We start from the raw sequence: 11,618 nt of genomic DNA on the forward strand, positions 1-11,618 counted from the left end.
AGATACACTATCCTCTATACTGCTGGACATGGCTATATAGTGAATGGTGCATCCATTTCAAGTCTCAGAATGGAGTTAATTTAAATGGCCTGAGCCATCTTTTGGATCCACTGATGAGTTCTGTAAAAGAGACAGGGAAAACAATACAAAATACTGTTAGAGACATGAAGGAAGTAATCAGAAAAACAGGACATGAAAGTCTAAGCCAAATAGATGGTTGTAAATTGATAGGATTATTATACATCAATACTGAAAGTTCTCTTAACTTTTCTTCTTTTTACTCAACTTTGCAGACACAAAACTCTCACCATGTTTAAAGTAATAGTCATTACCACAGCCTATTGCTTTGATTTTAGGACCATGCAGACAAGAGATCCATAATCAAATCTCAGGTGCTTCTTCTCCCCTTGCTTAAACTAGCCTGTCTCCAGGAGCACAGCTATCCAGATGATAATTCATCATTGTAAGATTGCTCAGAATGCACAGTGGTCTTGAGCTAGTGTTGGCCAGTACAAAAGCTCGTTGCAGGAATTAGGTCCCTGAAATATCATTTTAACATTGCTGATTTCTGTTATGATAAATAATTAAATATTAATGATCAATGTAGTAATGTTCCTCTCTTTTTTTACAGTGAAATTCGAAATCTTAGAAACTTGAATTACATAGATCCAGATGCCTTTAAGAACCTTCCACTTTTGAAATACCTGTAAGTATTTAGCACCTGTAACAAGTTGGCACTTAAGTCTCACAGATGACTCCTTACACTATAGCAGTTTTGTTTCTTTGCATTTCATGTTAGAACCAATTGCAATGCTTTTCCCTGTTGATTTATTTTAATGACAGAAAGTCAGCTAGGGTAGGGATTGGAACTTTGACTACTTTTACGAGAAAAGAAAACATGTTCACAAACTCATCAGTAATTTTGCCTTTTTTCTTACCCATTAAATGTCTGCACTAATGTTTCCTTGGCAAAATTCCACAACTAGCTGTCTTCTTATGATAAGTGCTGTCTTAATATATTTTTGCAGGGAATAGTGGGAAGAAGGGATGTAACAGAAATATACACATCTTTTATATTTACTAGATACTTACACAGGGTTTTAAAGCATACCTGTCAGCTAAATGTGGCAAGCACATCTATAGACACCTGATTTCATATGACTTCTATGGCAGAAAGAAATCCTGAAGAATTCTTTGTATTCCAATGCAGTTTCTGAAGAGCAGCACAGAGTAACCAAATCATGAAATTCCAAAAATTTAGCATAGGAAAGAGAATAACGTCTGAGATTTTGAGTAAAGTTTGGAAGATTCTAGAAAGGGCTGTGTGCATGTGTGGTGGGGGTAGTGGCAAGGAGGAAAGATTTTTCCAGATTTTTCCTATAGATCTGAAAGGAATAAAAAGAAGTAGTCAAAATAGTTTCATTTCAGGAGAATAGTTTTAAAAAATAAGAACTATATTTTCTTAAGTTATTTCCACTCTACAGGAGTTCAGAGATAGGAGACATTAACTGTATTATCATTGAAGACAGTTTCCCTGTTTAGAGCTATTGGAACAGCTCTTAGCCTCAATGAAATATAGAGGATTTGGGGGTCCAGACTATTGTCTGAAGCAGCCTTAACCTCTCAAGTGAATCCAGAGTTACAATTTTTTCTCTCACTACCCACCTCACAGGCTACTTCCTTCTGCAGTTCTGCTTAGCTGTCTTATTATTCTGTGTTCCTATTTTTTAGATTCTATAGTTTATCATAAATCTAGTATTTTTATTTCTTTAATTGTTCTTGCATCCTTGTATTTGATTATAATTGAATTTATTGACAACAGAGAGGATGAAATAACCGTCCTGCACTGTTGAATGCCTTAATTACATTGACTGTTGTTGTTCAGTGATCCAGTACATGTAATTCTTTTTGTTTCTTCTATCTTTCAGTGGTATTTTTAATACTGGACTCAAAGCATTTCCAGATCTCACCAAAATCTACTCATCTGATGTAAACTTTTTACTGTAAGTATCTGTCCTCACAACTGGTTAGAACACTGCCATCCTCAGATCCCAAGAAAACCTATTTTCTTGGTTTCTGTTTTGGAGAAAAACATCAAATAAGTCTGACAAATAAGTCTGAGCACTTTTCCTCAAGCTATATTTCAATGATCATTAGTACTAAATCTGGAAAATGCTAGGTCACCTAGCACTATATATTTGACCTGGATGAGAGACATGGACACACAAGCACATTTCTCTTGAATTAACCAAAGCACATGATACACAACTTCTACAAGCCTTTTGCTTTTATTTTGGTTTTGTAATGGCTGTGCAATACTCAAATTAGTCTGAAGTCAGAGTGTGACCCACAGGACCTGATCTGACATACAGCCTGCTAACATGAAGTTATCCTGTCAACAGTCTTTTAAGAAATGTGTGCTGGCATGGTGAGCTCATATTGCACATTTTCTAATACTACTCTTCTTTGAGCTCCTATATTGTTGAATCATAACCTCCACTGGCTATCTACTTTCTCTCTCCTGAGTTCAGAAGACTCAAGAGCAGGAGAACTAGAAAATCTTGAGAGCAATTTTTTATCATTACAGCTTAAAAAAGCTCAGCATTGGCTGAGTTCACATTTTTAAGGTTTTGGTGAAGACTTAATTTATCAAAAATATGTTGCTTCATACAATTAATGTTTTAATAAAGAAAACAGAAAAGGACATTAAAAAGCAAATTGCAAAAGCTGAGAAATAAAGTAGAGCTTTTAAGTTACTAGACCAGGAGCACTTTGATTTCATAACAGCCTTAGTAATGAGGTCAGCTCAGGCTAGCACAGCACATCTTTAGGAAAGAAGACTACCCACCTCCCTTCTGTCACTCACCCTTTTTTCATGGTAGTTGAATGAGATGTATGCTCTTTTAGATTGACAGCATAAACTTCTATGAACACACACTTTGCCTAAATACCCTTGCCCAACCTTACTTGTAGAGTCACATTTCAAGTTCAAGTCTATAGTCCCACTGAAGGACCAAAGCACCAGGACTGACAATTGCTTACTTTTAAGCTAGACTTCCTAGGTGGAGCCATCTCTCATTAACTAAAGTCCTCAGCTGGAAAGAATTTTCCTACTAGCAAGCTTTGCTAATTTAGTTGGGTTTGTTCACGTGAGGCACACCTACATAACACCATGACCTTCTTCCTTTCTTAAAACTTAAAACCCATTTACTTAACTGATTTAAAGATACCCCCTCTTTTTTTTTAATATGGTATGAAGCAAATTGCAGAACAAGTTCTTGGAGTAAGAGAATGGGAATACAAGTGGGGACAAGGGGGTCTCCCACTATTATCCTTCAAGATATTTCAGAAACAAAGGGTTTTGCTGTAAAAAGCAGGTATTTCTTGGTATTCAGAAAGCAAAGATGGCATCCATCTTTGTGCCCTAACCTGCAATTTAAGTTCAAATTCTGGGTTGTAATCAAGCCAAGGGGGAAAAGCAGCTTAGATGAGGACTTGCATGCTGACCTAAGGTAAAAGTATTTTGGTGACTACTTGGTCCTAGAGAGGAGTTAGCAATCTTAAATTGTAGCAGTGTTCAGCTGGAAGAGGCTTGACTGCTGGTTGGGCTAGGTAAAAGGCTATTAAAAATGAGCGGTATTATGCTAGAAGATGACTTGCAAATACATGATTGATGGTCTACCCCAGGCATTGTTTCAGTGCTGCTAAGGGGAGTTCTTAGTCAAGAACAGTCAGTCCCCACTGCATTCACGGTCTGCCATTGGCAAGATGAACCTCAGAGCAATGTAGAAATGCTGGATGTTTTGCTAAAGAGTCTAGACCTGTAGTGAGCAACGAGATCTTCCCTCCCAGGGATCTTCTGAGACTAGAGGTAAGCCTTGTGTTAATTCACACTCCATAACCTCGAGTTGCTATGTTTGACTGGGCTGTAGGCCTCTGACCTTGAAGCCTGAATCAGCCAGAGCTCTGAGTGGGATACACCTACATCTTAAGAGCTATTAGGGAGTTCCTCAAAGACCAAAAGGGCCTAAGCTTAGATTAAGATCTAGTAGATTGCAAATCAAACACTACACTTACTAAGTAGAGAGAACCAAGAATTAAATAGGCTAGATGAAACAGAAGCAGTTTATACAACTATCTGTGTCCTTGCTTCCAACCAACTAGTGACTTTCTAAGGGGCAGATAGTAAAACATTATTTTACTTCTACCTTGAAACTTTTTGATAAAGATCGCTAACTAAAAATAAACCTGGGTCTTATATGCTAAAGACTTTTTAAAGAGTAGACCTGCACTTTCAAGGGAGGTATTTCTAAACATTGCTATTCAATGAAAGATAGCCTTTTTGTTTCTTTCATCAAGAAAAAAATCTGCTCTTGAAGAATAAGAGGTTTCTAAATGATGAATAAGGTATAGCTGGGCAAAAAGCATTCATTATATCACTATTGGCCTTTCAGGTCAAGCAACTTACAAGTAAACATTTGTTTAGAAAAGTGAACCAATCTGAAAAATGTCAAATGAAAATAACTTGTATTGGAAACCACCTATCGGTGAAAACTAGTTGGAATGAAATAGTTGTAGTACAGTTCAGTATCAGCACATATATAGCAGAGAAAAGATATTAAATGGTTTCTTTCACATGCATAATTGTTAGGACTTCTCAGCCCATGGACGTTATGGTCTGGCCTTACTAGACCACATCTAATCCACAAGCCAAAGAAAAGAAAAATTTGCAGAATATTTTGGTTTCCAGACTAATATGATTCAGGAAAAAGCAGAAAAAGGACAACCAGACACTTTTTTCTGCCCTTTATTTCTACCAGCTTTTTCCTCTCTCCGTTCTCCAGTTTAGTCATAATAAATCTCTTTAGTTTTTCTTTGTCCCTTTGGTCACAACAGAGTTTTGATCTGCAGATACATAGTATTTATTAAGACTGCAGAGTAGAAGTAAATAAGTATTTAAGAAATGACAGTGAAACACTTATTTGGACAAGAGTTGAGAAGAATCATTACATTAGATCACGTAGTAAGTTATTTCACTTGTCCTAGATGCAGTTCTGCAAAGTGAAATGCCTCTGTCCTGAATAATATATTATCTGATGTCTTGTCTTAGCTTATCTAAAGAGCACGATCTCAGCTCTAAAATCTCTTAGGCTGGCTCAACTGACACTGCAACATTATTTATTTTGCTAACTCTCTGGCTTATGAGACAAGGGACCTGTGTGTGCTGTTAATGACTACAGTCACACAGGCTGGCACACCTCACCAGGGCTATAAAACCTATCATCTACTTCACAAGCTCACTTCCTGGATGCTGGAACATGCTCGATTCTTAATCATCCCACACATATCTTCCGGCCTTAGATATAACAAAACAAGTTATTTTACACTTTTATTTATTGTCAAGGCAGAGAACAATTAATAATAAAACTGTTCTGGAGAAGCTCTGTTGGGCAGATGTTCGATTGTGATGTTTTGTCTCCTTTTTCAGTGAAATCGCAGATAATCCTTTCATGACTTCAGTGCCTGCAAATGCTTTCCATGGGCTTTGTAATGAATCTCTAACTCTGTAAGTTCTTCCAGTTTAAGTCACAAGGCAATTACATCTCTCAAGCATATGGCAAAAATGTTTACAAAAAATAAAAATCCCTGTCCTACTCTCTAGTAGTTTGTAACAGAGAAATACCATAGACAGGTAGTACCCATAATCTAGTTTGCATAAATCCTTTACTTTGACAGTGATTTGAGTTAGGCCTGCTGCTTTTCTTTAAACTGGCATGATGAAAGTGGTTTTGCTTTTGTATGATCCTAATGCCATTGAATGGTTATATTGGAGAAAATCAAAGGGAAATGTTTGCAGAGTTCTCCTTCTGTAAAGCTACAAGCATGGTTAGAACTGTGTCTAACTTTTTTGCAACCTAAGTGGCACATACCAGGAAAACTAATGGGTGGCAAACGTTAGAAGAGTCATATTTGAAGAAAAATTGTTAAAGTTCAGTTTTGCAAGTCATACTTAGTGTGAGTCACAAGAAAGGGCTGAGTGGAGTGAAAATGACCGTAAAGAGTTATGACCTGAACTAGGGAGAAGAGCACTAGAATGCAAAAGAATGAATTCTAAAGAAATTCTGAAAACAAATCCTTTTGCTCTAAGGGAGCAAAAGAATGAATTCTAAAAATTCAGGCAGGCCTAAGAGTATAACCATACATATTTTGACAGGTATTAGTTCTTTTAGCCTTCCTTAATCAGTCCTAGCAGAATTTTGTTTCCTTGGTTTTAGTTTGAGAGTGGAAAAGTTATAGCAAAGTGTTTTACTCTAGTTCTGTCTTTGCTGTAAGAAGTAAAAGATGACATACCTGTCACATGGTATTCTTGATTCAGCTACACTCAAGAATACTACTGGGCATTTGTTTGACCTTGCGCTATAATTGCTGCTTCTTCAAGAGATTAAAATTAACCCATCCATAAATGTGCTGTTGCTAAGAAAACGATGCATAAGATGTTAGGTATTGAGATATTGAAGCAACCCAAAATATACTTTTTTTTTTTTTTTTTTGCTTGCAGCAAACTCTACAATAATGGTTTTACAAGCATCCAAGGCCATGCTTTTAATGGGACAAATCTGGATGCTATGTAAGTAGCAGATCATTCTCTTCTTTCAGAAAAAAAACTATATAATAAATACTCTATGCTTGTGGGAGGCTCTCAAATACATATCTTATTCTAATTATTTTTAAGGCTCAAAGAGAGGGTATTAATTTCAGCCAGCAATAAAAATATGAGCACTTAATGTCTTTTGCAGTGTGCTTTCATTTGGTATGTATGTGCATTGCTCAGACATAAGATCATGACAGGTAATTCCAGTGTGAATTTTGTTCTGGTTTGAAGCTACAATAAAATTCCTTTTGATCAGTAATGTTTCTAAGACAATTTGGAAGATAATTATGCTCTTTTACTTACAAGACAGTTTATTTTAGTAAGTGTAGCACTGATAATGGTAGCAGCCCTTTCACAGAAATCTCTTATCTGCAAAAAAGAGTGGTGTAAGGTGTTAGAAGCAATTCAGAGAAACCGGTCACTTGCACTAGAAGTCAGATGGGCATCTCAAAAGCATGGAGTAACCATTTCAGCCATTTCAGCTTTCTCTTCACCTTTTTATTGCAGTTTCTGGAAAACTAATACTTAGTGAGTGAATATCCTTTTTACATCATACCCAAAATCATCTGCCTCGATCATTAACACAGAACAAATCTCAATTCCAGAGGCTCCATTTACTTTGGCAGAGCTTACTCTGGTCCTACAAAGGCTTGACTGAAGAGTCTGGCTGGCAGTCTCATGAGTAAAGAGATTTCTTCCTCATGAGCTCTTAAATTAACCAGAGAGGCATGAGGATAAATATGATTATTTTCAGTACTTTATTTTAAATTTGGCTTGAATTCTATAACAATTCTATAAGACCAGCTTTCACATGGTTTTAATCTTTCCAAAATGCCTTTTTTTCCTTAACAGCTAGCTAGACTTCTTAAATATTGAAAGGTTTGAGTTAAACTAAAGATCTGGGATAGATCTTATTACTCATATTAGTTCAGTTACTTTGAACTTTCATATGAGAAAGGAAGTTTTTCATGATGATGTAGTGTTTGTACTAGTGCCCACAGAAATCGCAAGATAGAAAATACAGCAAAATGAATCCACTGTCTTGACTGAATCCCTCTAAGCTGTATATGCAATACTTAAAACCTTTCTAAGCCTTGGCCAATATATGAACTGTGCTGGCTCTTTCATTTCTTACATTTTGATGAAACACAGGTTGGAGATGATTTTGTAGGAATTTGTCTTTTTGCTTCTCTGATAGCGTGCAAGTGCTATTGCTTCTGGCCTCTTGGGAATTTTCCTTATTATTAAAGAATCAAATGAAAATGTAGTTTTAGAAGATCTGGAGTCCTAAACATCTGCTTTATTGGACTGGGTGGAAGTAGAGAAGCAGAAAACACATCCAAGGTTCTGCAGATACTGCTTGCTTACTTTCAGAAAAAGTTTGTAATTAGTATTCTTTAAGGCCTGAAGTGTAGAGGGCCTTACAGAGAGATCGGGATAGACTCAAGAGCTGGGCAATCACCAACCGTATGAAATTTAACAAGAGCAAGTGCTGGATTCTCCACATGGCACAGGGTAATCCTGCTTATATATACAAATTTGGAGTTGAGAGGCTGGAGAGCAGCCCCATGGAAAGAGATCTCAGGGTTTGGGTTGATGGCAAGTTGAATATGAATGAACAGTGTGCCCTGACAGCCAAAAGGGCCAACCATGTCCTGGGGTGCATCAAGCACAGCATAGCCAGCCAGTCGAGGGAGGGGATTGTCTCACCCTGCACTGCACTGATGTGGCCGCACCTCAAGTACTGTGTGCAGTTTTGGGTGCCCCAATATAAGCAAGACATCAAACTATCGGAGTGTGTCTGGAGGAGGATCACCAAGATGGTGGAAGACTTATGAGGAGCAGCTGAGGTCACTTGGTTTGTTCAGCTTGGAGAAGAGGAGGCTGAGGGGTGACCTCGTGGCAGTCTACAGCTTCTTCATGGGGGGCAAGAGAGGGGAGGTGCTGATCTCCTCTCTCTGGTGACCAGCAACAGGACATGAGGAAATGGAATGAAGCTGCATCAGGGGAAGTTCAGATTGGGTATTAGGAGAAGGTTCTTCACTGAGAGTGTGATCGGTCACTGGCACAGGCTCCCCACGGAAGTGGTCACGGCACCAAGCGTGTCAGAGTTCAAGGAGCGCCTGGACAATGCTTTCAGTCATATGGTTTAGTTTTAGGTAGGTCTGCAAGGAGCAGGGAGTTGGACTTGATGATCCTTATGGGTCCCTTACAGCCTAAGATATTCTCTGATTCTAAGTGAATCTTTCCAGAGACTGGCTATGATGCAGTAGTTAAGCAAATTTAAAACAAAAACAAAAACAAAAACAAAAAAAAAAAAAAAAAAAACCGAAACCAACTAACAGGCTTACTTTCAGGGCTTTATCTACCAGCAGTAAAAATGGTTTATTACAACAAACAGTTTTGTCCTAATTAAATCATATGACATTTACTTGGAGCAAAGCACTACTCCAGATTTACAAGGCAAACTAGGGAGCTGAACATCAGTGGTAAAGCCTTTATCTGTTTGATAAACTACATTGAAATTTCTAAACTAATTTTCTGAAGTAGTTTGGTTACCATATGCCAAGATAAGGTATAATTTTGCTAAGTGCAAGCTTGGAGATTATTTGTTTCTAGCAGCAGCATTAAGTTAATGTAAAAGGCAAATATTTCAGTTTCTGTATTCTGACATTTCTAATTTGAACTCCTGTTTATCCTTTGGACTTGATGGAACTAGGAGCAAGAAGAAACTAAGAGAAAAAGAGTAAGGGAAAGAAATTCTAATGGGGTTAGAATTATGACCTCAAGGAGGAAAACAAATAAAAAAGGAAAACAATCAAAACCAATAATTCATTTTTGACAAACCACTCAAAGACTCCATGTTCCATCCATAAATCAGAAGACATTTTGGGAATGTTGGAGGCTACCTTCTACCATGCAGTGTGCGTTTCTACCACTCTTGCAGTATTAAAAGACCTATGTAATTCAAGGAGGTCAAAACAATCAATGCAGATGTAGGTATGGAACCATGCATAAATGGTTTCTGTTATCATACTAAATAATGGCACTACCTAATAAATCTTCTCACCCAAGAAGGATCTGTGCTTTACAGTAAACCACAGTATCGCTGTATATGTTTTATAAAGGCAAGGAAGTAAAGAACCAGGAATGAAGGGCCAAATGACACTTTTACTGAACTGCGTTCATCTGAAACTTGAATTCCTCGTTCTAACACATCATTAAGGCCCATGAACTGCATCACTCCTGCAGACTTCTGCAAAGTGGTGCTCCTGCACCGATGTTTATTTCTGTAAGGAAATTGGTGAGGAAAGATTTTTTTAAAACGTATTTCCAGTGAATGGCAAAATAAATTTCTGATGAGGTTTTACAGAGCTGTCTAAATTACTGAAATGGAAAGTATGCAATGTCAAAATCTAATTATAAAAATAAACTCCAAAAGAACATATTTACTTTGGTATACGCTCTCAGGGATCGCTTATAATGCTTGGCTTAGCTCAGAGTCAAGACAAACAATGGTGTAGAAAAAACATACGATGAATCCTTAATACTGCCAATTTACCAATGCATCTCTTTTGCCTGTTGTCCCTTTCTTTACCCTTCATTTCATAATTCAACAGGATGCATAGGTACATTAACATGTTACATGTCCAGACCCCATGCAATACTATAGTGGTGATACGTAAATGTGTGGTCAACATACTATTTTTCTCCTTGTTTATTGAGCTCTGCTGCCTCATTTTAAAATCAGAAGCTGAAAGAAAGCAAGCAGATACTGTGACATAATACATAATTTCATAAGCCAGTCAGGTATTCGAACTAGGAACTTTGGTAACTTTACTTGGTTTTTCACTGAAGTGATCTTTTGGAAGAAAATTTTGCAAAACTTCCCTGTTTCTCTGATCTGGCTGTTCATTCTTATTCCATCACTCCCTGTGATGATAGAATTAGTTGTGGGGCTGCAGTAAAAGCTTATCAGTGAAATGATCCATCTTAAAAAATACACTGGGAAAGGTATGTCCAGCTACAATATGAGAGGTGGCATGAATGACCTTGGACTATGGAAGAAGAGAAATAGAAATTTTTTACATGGAAAAAAGAAAGGTATATGGAACTATATGTTAGTCAGCATTTTTCATTCATATCCTGTACCCCCAGAAGAAAATATACTTTTGGTAAGAGTAAAATATTTTGTAAAAACACCTTCAGACCTTTCAGCATGTTTCAGTTTTTCATCTCAGTTGAAGATTTTGAAAATTTTGAATATTTAGGATTTTGTTTTTCTTTTGCCATCTCATGCTTTTTACATTTGCTCTGTATCTCCAAAATGGTGTCTGTAAAGAGCTCCCAGAATGCCCTCAATGATTTAACTTAACAGTTGGACTCGATGCTCTTAAAGGTCCTTTCCAACCTAAATGATTCTACGATTCTAACTTTCATACTCTTCTTTTTTTTTTAAGGGAGATTTCTCATATATATGTATTTCTCCTTTTTGAAGACTATAGCTGTGGTGTACTCTCCGGCTTTTTTGGTCCTACAGAGTTGCTGAATATCACTACCTGGTGGTTGCTCTTATAAAACAGACTTTAGACTAACATTTTGAAATGGTGCATGCATGCCAAGCTGAAATCAAAAGTTGCCTTTCCTCATGTGAACTCTCTAACCTGTTGCTTTATGAAGCATGCATTGATACTATCTGAATATTCAGTATCTATGTTGTACCCTGACATGACATTGTCCTGTTTTACAAAGCAGTTGAAATGCCTTATTACTGTTTAATGTCCTCAGAGGATCCTGCTCAGCATACTGCACTCATGTTGTTTTCTCGTGGGGCTGAGATTAATGCAGTATTTTTCCCACTTATCACTGGATCTTGAGTCCATACAGACTTTGTATTAGTCACTGGCAGAGTTAGGTTACTGAACTGATTTGATTTAAAAAAAAGGGGGGGGGGGGGGGACGGGGG

General features: G+C 37.3%; 1 protein-coding gene across 1 annotated transcript in view; it reads left to right on the forward strand.

Annotated features, from left to right (window-relative positions):
• Positions 1-631: 631 nt before the first annotated feature.
• LOC104158726 (thyrotropin receptor-like) overlaps positions 632-11,618 on the forward strand; it is a gene marked incomplete at its 5' end in the record, with an annotated part of 15,862 nt that continues 4,875 nt past the window's right edge. Inside the window, 4 exons of the mRNA XM_009696452.1 lie at positions 632-706; positions 1,929-2,003; positions 5,489-5,566; positions 6,560-6,628. Of these exons, the coding sequence (XP_009694754.1) occupies positions 632-706; positions 1,929-2,003; positions 5,489-5,566; positions 6,560-6,628 (297 nt within the window). The remainder of the gene's footprint in view (positions 707-1,928; positions 2,004-5,488; positions 5,567-6,559; positions 6,629-11,618) is intronic.

This window comes from Cariama cristata, unplaced genomic scaffold (genome assembly GCF_000690535.1).
Source record: "Cariama cristata isolate BGI_N322 unplaced genomic scaffold, ASM69053v1 scaffold9640, whole genome shotgun sequence".
Classification (NCBI taxonomy): Eukaryota; Metazoa; Chordata; class Aves; order Cariamiformes; family Cariamidae; genus Cariama; species Cariama cristata.